General features: G+C 40.9%; 1 protein-coding gene across 6 annotated transcripts in view; it reads left to right on the top strand.

Moving 5' to 3' along the window:
- Window positions 1-18,157, top strand: part of DCX (doublecortin) — a 144,715-nt gene extending 126,558 nt beyond the window's left edge. For 4 of the 6 annotated variants that reach the window (XM_041119015.1, XM_041119018.1, XM_029996691.2 and 1 more), the window contains 2 exons: window positions 3,399-3,496; window positions 6,116-18,157. In XM_041119015.1, coding sequence (XP_040974949.1) covers window positions 3,399-3,496; window positions 6,116-6,172 — 155 coding nt within the window. In that variant the 3' untranslated portion in view covers window positions 6,173-18,157. The remainder of the gene's footprint in view (window positions 1-3,398; window positions 3,497-6,115) is intronic. The other 2 variants (XM_041119017.1, XM_041119019.1) reach the window with 1 other exon arrangement.
- Window positions 18,158-20,500: the final 2,343 nt, after the last annotated feature.

The raw sequence follows: 20,500 nt of genomic DNA, 5'->3' as shown, positions 1-20,500 counted from the left end.
GAGAAGTTTGGCTAAAATATCTGTGGGAGAAGCAGGCAGAGAATTCAGTTCACCTGGATCTCTCATAGCCATCTCAGACATGACATGATGTGATGCTATATTCTCCATCCTCCCTCTCACTTGCTGGACAAGCCTGATTTATCTCCCGAGTACAAATTGTCTTGTGCACTGAAGGAGGTAAGGATCCTATGAAAAAAGGCAGTGCATGTGTTCATGCAATTAAAGGATGTGTCATATGCACAAAGGGGCTTTAAGGTAAATTGAGATTGCAAAGCAAATACAATGCCATAATTAAGACGTAATACACAAACAATAACGCAGTGGAAAAAGCCCAAATGAATTCAAATGAAAGCTAGTTATAAAGAATGGTTTCCAATAGTTGAGCTTATGTGAGATCCTTAGCTATCATAAGTCATCAGCAGATTTTAGTGGAGCAGCAGTGTTATACACCACCTGGGATCTGCTCTTTGCCTTTTATTTTCTTGCATTTGAGTTCAAAAGAAATGCGTGCAAGTTTGATTATGAACACTATTCTTCATTAGCAGACATATAGAAAATTAAACTGGGCTTCTTTTAGTTGTTGCTCCTGCTGCAAAATTCTTTGTGAGTATTCGTAGTGATATATATCCGTCTCATTGGATTTCTGATTTGGATGTCACATCTGTTTTTTCGTTGGTGCTCATAAAATATTAACATCCCTGCTGTAGCACTTAAAAGTCTCATTGTATTAGGGAATTTCTGTCCTTCCCTGCAGCAATTACATCTATTTGCTGCACACTGACTGTTAGCCGTTCTAGTCTTCCTGTTTGTGGAAGGGAAATTTGGGTTCTTTGTAGAGTTGTTAAGTGGCATTCTTCATCTTAGGAAGGACTACTTCCTGCCTCAGGATCACTGACAATTGGAAATAAAGAAAGAAAGAGGCACTTTAGAAATTAGAGATGGATTCTAGCTAATACAGATTATATTAGTACTATTGTACCCCACATTTTCTTTAATAAAAAACCCAAAGTCACTTGGTGAAAAAAAACATAAAAGAGATCCAAGTTCTTTTTTTCTGAATTGCCTTCATTATGTGGCATATAGTTAGTGAACTCTACTTTTTTTCCCATCAACCTCAAGGGCAGCTCGCTTTGTAGAACTGGAGCAAAGTGAAGAGTGGCATGTCACAGTGCAGGGACTGGTGTGTAACAGTTTCTGGGTTTCCATAACTAGTTTTTTCCCCCCACCAGTAAAGAATGGTCTGAGTGGAATGGGGAGGTGAAGGGTCACTCTGTTCCCCGATTATCTATAGATCATTATTTCTACCACCTTTTAAGAAATACCTATTTCCTCAGCAAGGTGCATTTGTAACGGGAAAAAAGCTATCCGTGATGAATAGCCCCCTCTTCTCAATAGTGCCTTCTGCATAGAAATGATGGACATGAAGACAGAGGGCCCACATCACCATGAATCTGTTAAGTCTGAGCTGCTTTAACATGCCAGCAGCTCCTCCTTTGTCCTGTGGCTTAGAGCACATGTTTCTTTACACTTACTTGAATTCACATGTATGACCTCTACATTTGGGCCAGTGATACTACAAACCTTAACTGCCCCCCTCTTTCTCACAAGAAGATAACAGAGAAGAGGAATGAGGCTGTCTTAGGCATTAAAGCAAGAGTTATGCTGGTTTTGCTGTTGAAAATACAACACTCGTGCACCTTCTTCATCTTACTGTAAGATACTTTATACATTTCTTAGGTCTCCTCCAGACACTCAAGTACTTGCTTAATTTTAAGTAACAGATTTGCATATTCAGCTATTACAATTGAAAGCATAAGTCCCATATGCTGAAATCATCCATTCTCCTGTGCGCGTGCCTTTACAGTTAGAGTAATGGTATAGAGAGATACTGGGCACTTAGAGAGCAGGACAACAAGCCTGCATCATTATATGCTTGTCTTTCTCTGTGTGAAACTTCAACACAATTAAAAATGCTTTCTTTAAGAGGGGTAGGGATTTGTACAGTTATCTGGAGGGCTGGCAACACTATTGCCATTTAAGGAAATGACAATCAGAATACTTGGGGTTTAGTTTTATGGCTTGTGCTGAATACGTTAACATCTGGAGTAGGTTTTGGAAATGTCACTTTCTGTAGACTTGATTGGGCTATGTAGTTTAATGCTCATAAGGCCTCCAGCTTGCTGCTGCTTGGATTGCAAAAAGAGAAGGCCAGAAAAGATAATATACTTGGACAGAGCCAGCATGAGTTTGAATTTCCTTCCCTCAAGTAATGCTGCTTGTGCTGATGGAGCTATGTGTTTACAACCCCTGGTAACAAGAGGGTCTGTATCCCTGGAGTTGATACACAACCTATGAATGACCAAGTTCACTATGCGTAAGTATGTCCTTATGAAATATGTATTGTGACACCTGGCAATTATCAAAGACGTTAGCTTACTTCAAAGAACATCAGTGGTAGGAAAAAGTTAATTTATCCTTACTCCATTTTGTTTTCCTTCATTTTTCTGCATAATATGCTATTTACTTTGATTCCTTTTTAGTCCAATAAATGCGTAATACCTTGCCCTGACATAGACTCAGGGCCCTTTAACTGAAAGCCAGGTCTGTAAAGGCCTCAATGAACCCTTCCAAAAGCTGTTTGGTTTAAATGAATCATATTTTTTTCAATGGAGAATAGCTATGTTTTCTTCAAAGCAACAGGAACAAACAAAGCAACCCAAAAAGCCAGATTTTGATCTTTGCAAGAGGATCGTCGCTTGATATGATTCTCCTGTTCCTCTTCCTGATGGACCGTGTTCACTTCTCTGGTGCAGGCAGTGGAGGAAGAGCAGAGCCACCTCTGGCCTCTCCCCAGAGACATGGACAGGGACATGCCACCCTGGGCTTGCACCAGGGCTTCAGGAGGGCTCTTCTGGTCATTTAATCCCGGCCACAGCTACCTACATCCAGGGCATTCCAGGCAGCTGTTTGTCTAATTTGTAATGTGAATATTTGACATCTGACATTTCTTGTGTAGGACCCAGGATATCTGCAGCCACTCAAGCCCTTAAACGCCATGTGGTTTCAATTGTGTTAAACTGTTTGAGAACATAGAAATTATCTTTCTGTTTTTCTGGGAATATATACCTTGGATCAATTTGGTGAATATTTGTAGTGTAAAATATTGGTCCTTCAATATATTTTGTATTTCACTGTATTTTACAGTCTATTATCCTGAACAGCTGAACACCTTAAGTTGGATGCATAGCCATGGTGTTCGCTTGGTTTTTTTCTCCTGCCTAACATAAATAATCTATAGCTTTTCTGTGTTGAATGTTTGGATACCTTCTATCTCCCCAAAGGAGAAAGATCTTCCTCTTGCTTATCCAACTGCTAGCTTCTGTCTTGTTTTCTGACAGCAAATGGGACCTCAAGCAGTCAGCTGTCTACACCCAAATCAAAGCAGTCCCCGATCTCCACACCTACCAGCCCAGGGAGCCTCCGTAAGCACAAGGTATTACGTTTCTTATACCTTACTACATCTGTTTCTTCCTTAGTCTGCTCAGATTTGTGTGACATTTAAGTCATGGCCATATTCTCTGGAAGCACAACTCCTTATGTTGAAACAGTGGAGAATTTGGCCCATTACCTAAAAGGGTTGTCACTTCAAGCTCTAGCAAGATGGTGAATAACAAATCATTGGCCTGTTTCTTCCACTGGAGTTATTACTGTGTGCTGAAGATCATCCATATGGATCAGAAGAGATAACTTAACCCTGAGCTTGTATCACTATTTGAAAAAGTTCACAAGTTATTGATGGATATGATCTTCATATAAATCCTCCTCTCTTGAAAAGCCTTAAGTGTTGGCAAATCTGGTCCATTAAACAGCAGAAGAAATGCAAATGTTACTGAAGCTCTAAGACATCACTTTAGTGATGCTTCTCAAGGATTTTTTTTTTTTAAATTGTTTAAGGCCATCCTCTGTTTTACAGGAAATAAGTGATTTTTTACATTTGGTGTAATAATTGTGCTCTGCTACGGTAGCTGTTTTTCCTGGTAACAAACAGGGTGTCTAACAGGTAGCACGGCATCCTAGTAGAGATCAGTAAACCTGTGCCGACTCATAGATAATTCCTGTATTGATTTATTTAAAAGGTATAGTAGCAGTCACAGCTTTTTATGTTCCTGTTATTCAATGCCACTCTGCGCTGAGTCCAGATTGGCATTTCCATGGGCTTTCTCATTTCTGCAATAGCCACAGTGTTGCTTCCAACAGTCTTTACTTGATACGGAAATTGGAACTTGGACATAAATGTAAGTGTGAGAGGAGGTCAGTGGGATTTCTGTTTAGTAATCAGAATGTACCTCTCAGCCCAAGTATGACTTTGAAACCATTGACTTGAAATTCTGGCAGAGTAATTAAAAAATTCTGAGAGTGTTGAGGTTTTGCACTCAGCCAGCCACATGTAACCCGCTGTGGTATAGATTGCATGGGTTGAACTCATTTTGTTTGAGGATTATGGTTTTTCTCAAAGTGAGGAGTGGTAGCAGCAGCAGCTGGACTACAGTTGTTATGATGCTGGAGCAAAGCACAGAGAAGTCAATGGGAAGAATGCCCAGAAGTCCAATGGGCTTTGGATTACACCTCTACCATGTAAGATTTTGGATTGCAGACCTTTGGACATGGGGTTGAATGGTACTGGGGGAGCCTGAGGTGGACTTTCGGCTTCTCAAAAATCAGATTTTAAAATATTGCCAACATATGGAGAAGCTGTAGTTACTCAGCTTTATCTGACTTTCTTTAACAAAGGCATAGCTTGAATCCAAATGAAATCTATGTTTTCCTGAGGACTTCACTCTGATCTCAGCTGCTAAGTCTAAGTCTGAGGAAACGCACAAATTTTAACACAATGGGTCCAGATTTATTATTAATTTATAATTGAGAACAGGATCTGGCCCATAGTCTGAATTCAACAATTGCTTGTGTGTATTTCAGCAAAAGTAATGCTGTAAACTGCATCCTTTTCTTCAGCCATCAAGGACCTAAAATACTTTCCAAACACTATCTCATTTAGGACTTTGGAGATGAGGATTTGCTTCCTGGTAAAGACAAGTAAAACTCACCACCTTTAATGTTTTATGTATGTTTTCAGCTGGCTGATTTATGACCTTTCCAGTGAAGCCCCTAGAACATTTGTAATAGATGGTGACTGCTGAGGCCAAAGCCAATACATCTATGAGTTTCTCCACTAACTTAAGCTGATCAACAAACACAAATGTAGCATTTTAGGATACCAGAATATTCATGCATCATTGTCTTTCTCCCAGGAGCAATTTCCTGCTTATGATGAAATAACTTTTCCTTTTTTTTCCCCTAAAGCTCAAATGATAAATGCTTAGGTTGAGTTCACCACAAAGTCCTATTTTACCTCTTCTTATATCAAGACTGTTGTGAATTTCCTTTGTGTATTTAGGCTTTTCTTCATTTTGCTCACAGGTACTACCTGTGTGTGGGTCAGAGTTCAAAAAGGTCCAAGGAAAGCTTTAGCCTTTGTGTACCTAGTTCCATGCAGAACTTTAAGGAATTGGAGTAAGATGGTTTTCCCAGAAAGGCACCCTGGAAGAGCTTTACATTCAGCATTTGATCCAAATAATAAACTTGAGATTATATTCTTAACCCTTCTAATTGATCAGAAATGACTTAAAATAAAGAATAAATCATGGAATGTGATTTTCCTAGAGATTTGTCCTAAGGGTAGCTGTCAAATCAAGGTAAGACTTCATTGTGGACAGGTTCAAAGAGATCTGTTTAAGGAAAGGTCCTCCTTTTTCACGCATGTGCTATAATGGACGCATTGATCCGGAAGCGGTAAAAAAATACTTCTCAAACTTATCACTGAACAGTCATCTTTCTTCTGGTACCAAGATTCTCTTGCTCCACTGTGCAAGTAACCTGCCTTGATTTAGCCTTGAACTACCTGGACAACTGGTCAGCCCATTCAGTAACCAGTGCATGGGTTTTCCATGCTGTCCCTATGAACTGCACAGAGCTAGACCATTCACCTGCTTCCTTGCACATGACCAAAGGTGGAAGCTGATTGTGTGAGTTAACATTTTCTTCTTTCTTCCTACAGGACTTGTATCTGCCTCTGTCTTTGGATGACTCTGATTCCCTGGGAGATTCTATGTAAAGCGACACGAAGCTAAATGTCCATATTGCAAGCTATGTTTAAGATACAGTAGAGTACTTCTGCCAAAATAAGCAGATAGGTGACTGGTGCTTTCAAATCAGACAAAGGACACACAGTTATATGTCATTTTTTTTCTGTGATTTATCCTCTGTGCCACAAATCAACACCTACCAGTCTATAGAGATAGAGGGATACCATTCTTCTGAGTTATAGGGATGCAAAATGGACATTGCGAGAAATTTGGGGCCAATATGCCAATGATCCTGTCCATTTCCCATTTTCTTCTATTATTTCTTCTGCTGCTGCAGCTATGTAATTTTCCTAGTGATAGTAAAGTAGCTCCCCCTGGAAGTGTGCAAATGGATCGCTTGCTGACCAATTTGCAAGCTCAAGTAGAGAAAATGATACTCTCCACCCGTCCAAACTGCCAATGTTTGCCAGCTCACCTGCTCCTCATTTGCAGCCCTGATTTTAGCACCTGCATACTAACTAGTATTGTTTTTATTGTTGGAGGGCAGGAAGGGAAATGACTTACTAGTTTGATGCTTAATATGCCAGCAGAAGCTTGGATGAGATTAGGAATCGTTGCTTAAGATGCTAAGTAAGGTTAGTACAATAGTGATTCAAATATTGGGATTTTTTTTTTTTTTTTAAATGATTAAGTAAAAAAAATGTAAGTCAGCTGAGTTATCTGGAGTGGAACACCTTTCACATATGATCCAAAGATACTGCTAGCTGGTAACAAATTTTTGTACCTACCCTATGGTATCTCTCTATCTCTGTTTGTAACAGTAATGCCTTGTGAACAGCCAACACTGAAAACACTGTGAAAATTTGTTTTCAGGTTTGACACCCTATAGGTCACTTTTTATAGCAAAAAATCAATACACTTTTTATAAAGGAAAACCTTGTATCTGTGTTTTGGGAGTAAGGATTCAAGCTCCTTCTTTTTTATAAAAGCTGGTAATTTTCTTTTGTTTAAAAAACACATTCAGAAAAATGTACAAAAAAAACCAACCAACAACTGCAGAACAGTACTAACAACAGCTCAGTTTAGAAAACTTGTCATCACTGCCAAAACAGACACTTGTAGGGGGGAAAAAAAAGGTCAATTCAAAATATTGAATGTTTTGATAGTTTTTGTAATGTTTAAGACTACGTATTTGGTTTTTTACACTTCAGTATTCCTAACTATGGCCAGATTCTCTACTTATATAACAAATGGAATTTTGTGGTGTTCAAAAACACGTATTTTAAGAAACTCTTCTATCTGACAAAAACAAACTTACTGTATTTAGAGAAATCTTTTGCTTTTACTAATCAGTAATGACTCCTACAGAATGCAAAGTTCATCTATTCACGCAGGGCTGGTGGTTTTTACTACGCCGAAGCTTTGTCATAGGCTAGCTGGCATTGCCTCCCTTTCTCAAGGAATAAGCTTTCGATGAAACTGATTATTACAGAACTTTACCTAAATGAAATCTGTGCAATCAAATCTTTCTTTGTTGCTCTATTTGCCTTTGTTTCAACATTCATACCTATTCCCTATTGCCTTGCAACCCCTTGTGATTAGAATGAACTATAATGTTGTGACGTTTGATGCTACATAAATGCTGGGTTGTTCCCAAAGCCGCTCCACATTTTGTTTGCTTGCATTGCTGGTATAAAACAATCTGTGCAGGTTGCATCTTTAGAGGTTCATGTGATGATACATATAATGCAACTTTAAAAAAAAGATTTATCTGAGAGAGGCCAGGATTGGGAATTATCAAGGGGTCAGAGTTGTCATGCACCAAATTTGCACCCAGTAGTCTTAGTGCATGATCATTTACACCCAGAGTTTTGCACAAGAAATCATTCGTTCCCACAAATAACTTCATTTAATTGAATAACTCTCTGACTACGCGACTGCTAAATGATCGTTTCACCTATTGTATATAGAATCCTGGTTTTAGTTCAAAGGCTAAGGGCTCATGTTGAAGGTTTGTGGGGAAAGGATGGTAGTGTGGACAAAGCATAGGTATAGTAGTCAGGACACCTTCATTCAGCCCTTGGCATTGCTAAATTTAGTGTCTGAACGGGAGCAGGTCTCTTAGTAACCCTGTGCCTCAATCTGTCTATCTGTCCCTACAGGGACAATACTGTTCTACCTCACTGGGGGTTGTGAGGCCAAATGTTGCTTAACGTTTGTAAAGTGCTTTCAGATCCTCTAACAGAAGGTGCTGAAGTATTCTGGGTGCAGATTTGGTTATGGGTGCTAATTTTTGGCTGTTTAATCCTGTGGGTGCTACTGTAGATACTGGTCATGAAAAAATAGGACTTTTAAAGCGTAAGGATGTCAAAGGCCATGGTTATGCTAACAACACTATTCATCAGAGCTTTTGTCTTAGTAAAAGCTTTAGTTGGATAGATAAGTTGACATGCTTTTACCCTCTCTTCTGTTCTGTTGGTGGAAATCTCAGAGTCCCTCCCCAGGTCTCTGCTTTTCCAGGGACCCTGACTAGTAGTCAGGACCCTGCCTGTAAGAGATGATGGACTTGGACTCCAGTCAAAGGTGTTGTCACTTCAGTGACACAGGCCATTCCTGTCATAGTCAGGGCTACCATGTCCTGCCACCTTTCCTCTGAGTCTCTGCTAAACCCAGAGACCAGCCATGAAATCACATCTAGGTTCTCTTGCTATTCAGTACGGGATACTCACCCCAGATCCACCAGGAAAACCTAAATCTTTGATAGCCATAAGCAGACTGAACTGCTAGAGCTGCTGGTGGTAGGAAAGGAATCCGAGTTGTACTTTCATCCAGTATCCATGAGTTCAGTTTGTATAAGACAAAGCAGGATCCCAAGGGGTGAATGACCCTTTGGATGGATGGTTGTTGAGGTAGCTGTTGAGAAGTGGTTCCTTTCCTTCTGGCCACAAGTCATGTTTGGTTATTTGAAGATGCTCTTCCTGGTGGAGAGTGCTAGGGAATCACTGAGGTCGTCTTCCTGAGCTGCACCTAGTGACACATCTAAAATCTGATCCTGCAAGTTCTCCCTTGGGAGTAGAGTTTTGTCTGCATGAGGATCATCCTGGGGTGGGGCTGAGCCCAACAATTCCTTCAGGGAATTAGGGGCACCTTGAAAAGGCCTAAAAGAAGGAAAAAAAAAAAACTGTTCAGTGGGAAAAATAGCCATTCAAACCAGTAGCAGCCACAAAGAAAACAGGGTATGAGGTCAAACTCCCAAGTTTTAAAAAGCAATTTTCTAGGTAGAAATGCCTGGGCAGTAGGAGAAGTCAGTGAGTATTTCAGCTGTAACATATAGTTAAGTCTGTATTAATGCCAATATTGCATGAGTTCTTGTACAGAAATGCATGTGGAATGTTACCTCCATTCAAAACTAGTTATCTTTGGCTTTGTAGGATCCCTAACATAGATTTTAATACAAAGAGAAACAATGCACAAGCATCGTACCGTAGTCATTTAAATATAAGGACAGCCCTGATTCAGGAAAGAACTTAAAGTCATGCTTAATTTTTAGCACGTGCTTTACTCCTGTTGATTTTTCACGAGAGATAAGCTTGGGTTTGGTCAGAAAGCTTTCTTGAGCTGGAATGAATTAGTAATTACTTTCAATATACTATAATAATTCCAGACCCTATGAGATCCTGGAGCAGATGATAGTAATTTCACTATATACTCCAGAGTTTACCTTTTATATTTTTTTCTACTTTTACAAGCACATAAAACTCCACAGGATATGAGGATTTGCCATATTAATTCTGCTATAAAAACCCTGTCTAATTTGCCTCATGAGGCTGCCTTTAGTATTTTCAGAGACTAATTGAATCACTAAGACTACATTGTTTTAAAACAATAAAGTATTTAAAAGCAAGTTGGAGAGACTCTTGAAGTAGTAGGGCTTTGTTTCTTTGAAATCTGTCTTTATTCAGTATCCAGTATATTTTAGCAAATTTGCATATGCAGTAAAAATACCTGTTTCAGACACACAATCATTAGGAAGGAATTAGAGCAATCCTCCAAGTATAGACTGATGTATTTAGTATTCGTACATTCCAGTGATGGTCTTGACTGTAGAAGATCAGGGCAATGCAGCAAAATCTTTAGCCTTAGGATTTCTGTCACTTGTAAAGCATTTATAATCCTGAAGTTTCTGGGTTAAAGCCTCATCTGGTAGAAGATTTGGAGCTAGTTCAGTTCCACCAGCTAAATAGCCAACCAAGACTCTACACCTTGAAGTAATTTTGAAAGAGTTTGGTAATGGGATTTTACCTTGGTCCACTCTGCAGTGGGAGATGGAAATAGCTTTTGCCTACCATTGTCTGTGTTTCCTGTATCTGCGCATTATTTACAATCTCGGGAGCTAGAAACACTAATTGTGTTATCTTCATAGACAACAGAAAAATTATTCTGCTTAGAAAAAACTGCCACATCTCTTTCACATTTAGCTGACACACACATATGCATGCAAAAAATTGCACATGCAGTGTAGCTATTATTCCTCTCTCATTTGCTTGAACAGTATTTTTGAAGGGAAAAAAGGGAGGTAGGACCAAAAATTGTGGCAAACAGCAAAACAATGTTACACCCAGGCATTTTTAATAGGAAATAATGGCATAAAGTGTTAGTTTGTCCTTATCCATACGGATACTGATGACGTTTTCTAGGATGCCTTGCATTTGCTTTTTCATGCCTTTGAGGTCAGTGCTGGTCTTTTTGCTGCTTCACAGAACACCTTGTGAAATTGCTCTGTAATGCCATGCTGAACCCCTACACAGACGCTGTTCCAGCGACAGCCATCCCTGGAAGTTGCATCCTCTCTTGCAGGGGCACGGTATGGACTTTACAGTATGAGACTCCTTTATTGCAGTGAGAGCACGTGAGTGTATTTTGTCATTGACTTCAGTGGTACACCACATCCATTCAAGGCAATTGGAGAGTTGTCTTTTACTATAGTAGAGGCAGAATCATTTTTAGAGAAAGGAAGAAAAAATAGCCAAGTAAAGTAGGTATAAAATTAGTCCAGAAAGTGTCTCCTCAAGCTAAGACAATCCACAACCAGAGAAAAGCTATATGGAGGTGCGTTTACCACGCACGAGGTGCTGATCATGACCAAGACGGAACAAAACAGCTTCTTTTTTCTAGTGGTGATTTAGGCTCAAAGTTATTTTTCTGGTTGCTGATGGAAGCAGGCTGGAACAGTATTTGGGACTGGTGAGGTTCTTTGTAGAAGCAAATGGATGGCACAAGATGAAGATCTTCTGTCTATCTAGATAAAGAGTGAGGTCAGTCCGTGCAACAGGGTTAGTGCTTTGCACAAGATACCTAGAAGAGATCCAGCTGAAACACCGCCTTGGTGTAACAAGACCAAGAAGGTTAAGACTTTAAGTGCCTTCCAACATGCTTTGGGCTTCAGAAGCGGGACTATACATGTGCCCAACAAGGCCTACGTAAAAATGGTCTTGGCAAAAGGGGACAGGACAGACTTTGACTCTTGAGATATTTAGCCCATCTTGCATTTATTCAGCCAGAATCACAGATTTCTTCTGGCTGATGCCTCTGTCCCATCTGTATGAATGTGAGCAGGCCTCTCCATGGTATCTCAGGAAATGTTAAAGCTGAGTCTTGTGTCTCACAGTGCAGCCACTCACCGATTGTGGAGTGAACTGCACTGGGTTCTGCTGCATTGGTTATCGATTCTGTCGTTCAGATATTCTTCACCCTCCTTCTTTGCTCCTGGCTTGAGATCTGGCATCTCTCATTCTGGGTGCCTCCAGGTGAAAGGCTGGGGCTAGCAATATGTATAGATCCCTCTTTTTGTTTTGTTTTCTTTCCTCTGGAACAGATCTAGTCATTTGATATTTGTCTGAAGGTCTGGGGCCAAGCTGATAAAAAACATGTTTTAATAGGGAGAGGGGAGATGCTCAGAGATTGTAAGTAGGTAGATGGAAAGGCGGAAAGGCTTTTTTTCAGCAATACCATTGCATAGCTGCTCTAACAGAATCCCAGTTGCAGAGTAGGGTATGGGTACTACATCTGCAGGTGAAAATGCAGAGCTTTGGGGTCACAGACCACTATCCATCCCTCAGGACACTCTGTTTAGAGATGATTAAAAACACTGACACCAATTTTCAGCCAATAAATGAGCTTCTGAGCAAATGAGAATCAAACCTAGTGGATTCAGCAGTGAGATTTCAGAGCCATTGGGATTTCGGAGCTATTGGTCTTTGGCATAATTGTGGACAGATCAGTTCTCCTTGTGCCATGGTGTCCCAATGCATAAAGAGCTGATCACAATACCTGCCTCCCTCTGTAAGGTGTATTGAGATAGGCTGATACAGAGCTATGGAAGAGCTTGCTCTTAAGATTTATTAATTACTTTGCAAAGTCTGAAAACCTTATAGAAGCAAACTATGGTCCATTGTCTTTGACAAGTCTTTTCAGGAACTCTGGCCCTCTCAAAACTATGCTGTAAAAATGCTTCATTATTTTACTTATGGTGAAAGACAGACACATCATTTTTAGTTCCCCCAAAACCCATGGAGGAGCCAGCAACAACCTTGAGAGCGAGACCATATCCACATCCAGCAACCCAATTCTCTCATCTGGAGTTGCCACCTCTGGCCTGAACACAGACCCCTGCTGCCCTCTTTTTGTTACATGTATGTGTACATATCGGGGGCAATTCATGTTACCATTCAAAATGTGGGCCTTGTATTTGTAAACGATGAATAAGTCTAATGATTTCAGTGGCCTTCTACCAAGAAAACAGTGGCCCTGTTGTTGAAAGCTTTCTTGTTTAGAAAGTGTTCATGGCCAGATGGCTTCATGGGAAAGAGTTGCCTTTCAGTTCCATCACTTAATGCACTTAGTTGAACTAACCTATTCTGGCTCTTGCTCTATATCTCAATGAACTGTAAGTCAGGACTCTTGAGCCAGTTTAGAGCTTCCCTAGGTCTCACAGTTTATCACTCAAACAACTGAAGGAGGAGGATGTCCAAAGGGAATTAACAAATCTTTGCAGTAATTAAGAGTCTGTCAGCTGAAAAAAGAAAGTTGGCATCATTAGAGAAAGATGCCATGGTGGCCAGTGTCATGGGAAACAAAGGAAAAAAGACTTGTTTCTAAGAGGAATGGTAGGGGGCATTTGTTAGGAGATATTTACTGAGTCATGAAATGAGCTTGAACTTCACAGAAAATCAAATGGAAGGGAGAGCGTGAGGCAGAGCACTGGAAATGTCAGTGCCATTGAAGTGTGGGAATAATAAAAGACAAAAGCCAAGAAATTCCAGGGACAAACAAAAGGGGAGGCTGGGGCTAGCTGAGGATCTACAGCTTGGTTCTGGACAGAAAAGCAGCAGGGCTTCCTGGCTGCATGTTGAGAGGGTTATTGCCCCTGCAGGTATCTAAGCCAGGATGCAGGCTATCTGCCACAACAGTGTGTCCCCCACTCCCGATGGCAGAAATAAGGTCACACTTGGCCGCAGGCAGGAGAAGTTGGTTTGAAGTTCCTCCCCTGCTCCTGTTTTACTCTCCTGCCAGCACGTGTCATCCCTAAAAGGGATGATCTGTAAAAGATCCAGCCCTTTGCTGAATGACAGCACTGACCTGTGGTTTGGTTTTATTTTTATTCCTCCCTATGAGATCAATCAGAAATAGAAATTCATCAGTGTGCCCTGGCTTGGAGAAGGACAGGCCTGGCACACTGGGGAATTGCAAGACATGTGCAAGAGAATAATGAGGGCACCTCTGAACCTTCCATCCCTTCCCATGGAGCTCAGCAAACTCTGGAAAAAGTAGCAACCCACCAGCACCAGGGTGAAAAGCTAAGACAGGCTCCTGGAAGAGGTTACCTTGATTTGCTGTGCAGGCTGAGGGGCTGATGATGATCTTGTCCATGAAATGCCTAGCCACTTATGTGAGAGCTGCTGCATTCAATAAATCAATGGGAAGTCCGTGCTGAACAAGGGGATCTGTGTTTAACACTGGTTTTCTCATGAGATCTTTTTTATCTTTTTTCTAAATTCAGTTGAGTTACAGTGCTTGTGAATTTAATCCTAAAAGGCAAAACAACTGACTTATCTAAACACATTTTTTTTGCTGTTTAGTCTCAGATTTTTTTTTTTTTTTTGCTCTTTGTTTCTGTAGATTCTCAGATGCTCAATATAACACAAGTGAAACCCAATACACCTAATTCTCCGCTGCTTTAAACAGGCAGAAGCTCCTCTGTAATTAAGGGAGCTGAATCCATTTGGTCCAAGGTTGGTCTCCTATTTCAAAGATTGATTACTGTCAATAATTCTTGTGTGATTGATTACTTAAGTGCAGATTCAGTTTCCTGGGTGACAGCTGCAGCCTTTGCAGAGAAAACCTCATTGACCCCAGCTATACGGTGATCCCTTGTATGAACCTCTAATAGCAAGTTATATATGGGAGATATTTTGTATAGTTTTATTATAGTTAGTGATAAAGGTGAAATAGTTTTCTTTGTTGAAATATCTTCAAACTTTTAGAATTTAAAATGAAACAAGGAACCATAGCAAATCAGGGTCTCCTCTGTATTTTCTTGTTCTAAAGAGTGTTGGCTTTATCTCACTTCAGTCTACCAACAGACATGCCCTGAGCACAGCAGGTTTATGGAACTAGAAATAGCATTTCTATTTCTTCCAGTATTTTTCTACTCTAGTCCCAGCTAGTACCAAGCAGAATAGAGGTTTATGGTTGGCTTGGTTTTTTGAGAAAAATATTACCAAATGTCTCTGAACATAAAAAGGAAGGTTCAGTTCATTTCAGGTGACTTGTCTAAACTCAAGGCTGCTTTTGGTTTTTATCCAAGCTCGTTCTTCCATCTCTATTTGCAACGGTTATATATAGGAAATTGAGATTAATTTGAGTCATGTTTGAACAGCGGGGTTCTTGCAGAGCAAAGTGATTTACCTGGCACGTGCAGTCAGAATGAAACACGTTGGTGGCACTTGGTCAGGGTGGACCTGAACCAAACCCTGGTTCTGAACCACCGAGTTTCTGAGAAACCCATGTGCAGAGTCAAACTTAGGAAATGTCTGTAATGGACCAAATGGATGCCGAGCTGGGGTCCAGGCCCAGTTCTTGAAGAATTTTACCTTCAGAGAACCCCTGTGAAACATTTAGTGGGGTTTTTTTGTTGTTGTTTGGTTCTGGGGGTTGTGTTTTCGAGTTTGTTTTGTTTTGGTTTTGGTTTTAAATTCCAGCATGGTTGCTTTTCTCCATCTGCTTCCAACCATCGCACGGCAGATATGGATGGTTTTTTAATTCACTTCCCTTTGCAGGTGGCAGTTGAAATGTAGTGATATTCTGTCTCCCTCTCATGCTGACCACACAGTCACTGAGGGGTTGCAGAACACACAGCTTTTTTTCTTTTGGTTTGTTGGGGTTTTTTTTTCCCCCTCTTTACAACAGAAGAGCTTTTTCCAGATTTAGAGTGATGTCTAATGATGCGTCTCCTTAAAAAGAAGAATGTCTAGGGAATTAATTGCACTGCTAATTGGTGTTTATAGATAAGGTGAAGCAGAAGTATTGAATGTAAGAACAAGAAAGCCTGTGAGTTATAATTACATGCTGAATTCTGACATGTAAAATTGTTGTTAGTTTACTTCTTATTTAAATGATGTGTGATCCAGGCAGCTTTATCACTGTGGCAGTACTAGTACAGCTGCAATTATCAACTTAGAAGACACCCGGGGTCTTTTAGAAAGAGGAAACCTGTCTAGCCAAATCTCCTTCTATTCTCTGAAATGACGACACATTCCCCTCCATGATACTCTGTATTTTATGACACTGTCTAGTCTAGAAGCACAGGAAAGGAGTATCAGCTTGCTGACTTTGCTGTTACTAGCCTTTGCCTATTTTCTTAATCACAAATATAATCACAAGCTAGGATTAGCGGCTCTCATCGCACAAGCCTCAGTTCTTCACGCTACTCTTTGAAGAGCAGGAACTGCCTTCGCTCACAGCCCTGCGCTCTGCGGCTCTCTCTGAGCTGCAAATCTGCCAACCAGTTGTGTTGAGGGAGGGAGATATGCAGCTGAACTGGAACCTGATCATGGATTACTGTCTTAGGTCATTCATTGAGTTCGTATGATTTCATCATTAATAACAAAGCTGCAATATAATATAACTGAGAGGCCACGATGTATTTTCTATTGTCATTCAGTGGGTGGGGGTTGGAGGGGCGGCCAGGTTTAAAGTTTAGCTGGTATACTTTAAACTCTGTGTACATAACCTTGGAGGACACGTGGGTGGTAAGGGTTCACTTGTTATTGTGTTGGGATTGGTAAATTTCAGTTTGTTTTTGTTTAAATAATAAGGTATTTAATTAATGACATTGTACAAAGAGCTATTAATTTAAATGGTGCTTTCGTTCTCCTAAAACAGATCTATCTAACTTTCTTTTTGGCAAGCCTGCAGCAATGTTAATCATGTTGACTTTTGTACCTTGGGGGAGTGCGTGGAAGGGGAGGGGAAATGCTTTTCTCTTCAGACAAATAATGTTGCCCATAGTTAACTTTCTGCTTGGATACATACCTTGAGTTCCCTTTACACTGAATTTTTATGTGAAGTTCTCTTAAAGGGACAGAACAAGCAGAGGTTATTCCAAAAGATCTCAACTGTATCATCTTGTAATATATTGCAGCTTTATGCCAATGATTCCTTGCTTACCTGTACACAGTCCATGCATGTTTTGAACTAATTTTGCATTCTCCATTTGTGGTGAGTTATTTAGCATTTTAACCACCTTTTGTGCCATTCAACTTGTACAGAAAACATTTTTATTGACGTTTTAAAGGGAGGGGGAAGAAAAGAAAAAACCCCTTCTGCTCCCTAGTTGTAGGTAGAACTCAGTTACTTAGCAAACAGATGTAGATGAGTGGTTGTAGTGTTAGAAATGTTAGCTTGCTCGTGAACAAGCTTTTGAGAGTAAATGCATGGTCCTGTACCTCTCTTTTCTTAATTAGCTCTTCCTTTCCTCCTGGAAAGATTCTCTCTCTCTCCCTCTCTCTTACTCTGTCTTTGTCTCTCTCGTGGTTGTAAAGTACAGATTTGGGCATAAATAAAACGATATACAATGAGGTTTGAAAAGCAGTTCTCAACAGGTTCTCTCGGGGAACTTATTTCTCACAGCGCCTTGCCTTGGCACTTTGATTAGACTCTAACTTTCAAGGTAAAACAGATGGAGATCAGTCACCTGTTGCCTCTGCTTGAACTGGGGAACAAGTTAAATCTTTGGAAGTTTGCGTCACTGGTGAACGATGAGATCTTGCTGATGCATTGCAGCTGAGGCATGTGGCACGTGGTGTATTGGCCGTGGCTTCCACACCTGGTTGTTCTACATGGGACTAGTCCCGCGGCCCCTGATTTGCGGAGTTTGCACACACTTTTTGATTTTCCTGGATACACAGCGGAAGGGGGTGGGGGATGGTATATAGGAATCATGTTGTTAGGGGTTCTGTAGACAACTCCTTCTCCACACTCCCAAGCTCTGAGTTGAGTACGCGGGGCTTATTGTTTAATAGCTGTGGTTCTGTTGGCAATGGAGGACAGAAAACAGTCAAAGTCTTGGAAAAGAGGGGATCACTCACAAAGACAGATTTTGTAAGAAATGGACTTAAAAAACCCTCACAAAGCCCTGCCACAAACCACAAAATGTACCTAGATCCACACATCTATCCCCCATGCCTCTTCTCCCGTAACAGAATTTCCTTTTGTTAGAAGATTTGACTTTCTAGAAAAAAATTCCATTTTTGTGAGGTGTTGTGAACTGTTTTTACTACTTGTAATAACCATCCCAGGTCTGAGTATTCTTGTAATGCAATGCCATGCAGCAGAGAACCTGTCCACTTTATAGCTTTGCTCTCAATATTTGTTACTCATTGTTTTCTCATCTAAATGTACATTTGCAAGATGTGTGTAATGTCATTTTCAAAAAATAAAATTTGGTTTCAATATTTAGGCCGATAAAAACCTTTCTGATGCTTTTACTTGGCAAGTATGTGTTGACTATGACTTGTGAATTATAGCTGTACTCGTTCATTTTGATTCATCAACTTTCCCAAATCAGTCCCACTTGTACAAATGCAGAAAAAAGACGGGGGAAGAAATTTGATGGCCCTGAATTAATTAAGACCCGCATCTGCCTGACTGAAACAGCCCAACCTGTATAAGAACACATCCTTTTGACGAAAGGGATGAGCTCAGTGTGGGTCCCACTTTAGGAGATATGGTGCAGCTAAGGGCAGCTCTTTCCCTACGTGCAGCACTTCAGTCAAAACTGTGGCTTCAAAATAGCAAGATCTGGCCCCCATCTGAACTCTGTCTTGGCATCCAGGGCCCGGGCAAGGCCTGTACGGTCTCACATTAGCTTTGGGAAGTTTGGAGAGATTTGAGAGATACGCTGTTTGTCCTGCCTTCCCACACAGGCCTGAAAAAGGTCCAAGTTCTTTCACAGCTACCCTGTCAGAACCACAGTGAAGACAATAACATTCTTCCTTGTAAGCCCTGAAAAATGTTAATAAGGCTTAGACCTCCTCATTTAATTATATAGTACAAGCCACTTTGCTGTTTGTTTCTGCTTCACATCTGCAGAATTAGACGTGAGTGTGGTGAGTCAGCACTGGCCATCCCTGCTGTGGGGATGCTGTAGACCGGACTGCTGTGAAAGAGCTCAGATTCTTCCCAATGTTTCATGCTCAGATGGAGCCCTTTATCCTTTTTTTCCCTGTGGTCACCGCGCATCAGCCCAGAGAGGGCTGTGCTCTTTGCCCTCTAGATGCGGAGATGCTATGCCAACTGGCAAACAGCATCGGGGCTACCAACACATCGCCCCACTTGGTCAATTACTGGCACCCGCTTGTGATTACCATGCCATGCTTGGAGAGGCCAGAAGCAGCACATACAGTACAGTTCTGTTTGCAGTGAAAGACCAGACTAAAAAACCTGCAGTTCCCAGAATAAAACCAGTAGAAGAAAAACACCCTAAGAGCAGCCTTTATCTGAATGTGCATGAACTGAAACTGAAGTAAATGTTAGCAGAAAAGCAGAACAAGTACTTTAGAAAATACCCTGCTTGTGTCTTTATGCGCCCCAAGAGCAAACAAAGCACACTGGTGTCTTTTCTAGGGGCTACGTATTAGATGAGGTCAATAAAAACCACAAGAGGTAGTGCTCCTGCCCATGCAAAATGTTCTGAAAATGGCAGATGTAAAACCCTCAACCCGGTGCATGCATCTATCACCGCTATTCCAGGGACTACAGAGTTAAGAGGAAACCTAGATGGTGATAGCGTGGCACCAACAACCAGCACTGCAAACCAGTGGAAATGATACTGCTGTCTTAGTATGAATCCCACTGACACATATGAAATTACTCCAGATTTACAGTTAGGTACAAGAGAACAAAATGAAGCTTCCAAAGTCCAGACTTGCTGCTACAACAGCCCAAATCTATACAGAAATGTACATCAGGTATCCCTGAATATGTTGTTTCACCAGAGCAGCAAACCAGTGTTTGTTTCCAAAAGGTCTGGGTTCAAGTATGTTGGCTCTATGCGGTGTCAGTTGTTTGGACTGAAATAAATGCTTTGGCCTGGTTAGAAAACCTTTGGCTGGTCTCTCGACCTAATCGCCGTTACTTGATGCTCAGCCATTGCTTGCTGTACAATCTGGTTCCAATCAAAGAAAACATACTTTTTGCCTGTCAGGCTTGTCAGCTGCAAGTCATCCGAGTTTTCTGTGGTTGCTGGCTTTGAATTGCAGCCCAAAATATGGCAGCCAGATCCGTGTGTAAGAGGACATTTACTGGGCTCTGTCAGCTTAGCTCTGTGAAATGCTGAACACGGTTCTAGCATCAGCTCTATGGCTCAGGGTTTATGTAGTGATGTTTAATCTTACCTTTTCTGTAAATAAAACACCTTTTAAAAGTCAACAAATCTAGATCCTTTACATGGTTTCTCATACAGTCTGAGCTCTGTCCCTTGTCCTCCACTGCAGCCATCTGCTCCCCCACCCCAGCCTCTCTCAAATACACCTAAACTTCAAAGGTATAGCTTTCCGTGCAAGTATCACCTTTACCACAATGCAGGCCCTGCACACCTGCAAACAGATATGCCTGTCCAGATGTCCACTGGAGAAAGAGGCAGAGTTACAGCTGTTTGGGTTTTTTTAAAAATAAAGCACCAAATCAAAAAGGTTTAATTTTACAGCCCCCAAAGTAAATGAGAACTCCAGTGACTCAAAATTGTAGGCACTCAGCCCTGTATTTGCAATCTTGTTAATATGAGTAATACTCACCTG

This window comes from Aquila chrysaetos, chromosome 21 (assembly GCF_900496995.4).
Source record: "Aquila chrysaetos chrysaetos chromosome 21, bAquChr1.4, whole genome shotgun sequence".
In the NCBI taxonomy this organism is placed as follows: domain Eukaryota; kingdom Metazoa; phylum Chordata; class Aves; order Accipitriformes; family Accipitridae; genus Aquila; species Aquila chrysaetos.
The sequence above is the reverse complement of the archived record's forward strand: the minus strand, read 5'-3'. Positions and strand labels throughout refer to the sequence as shown.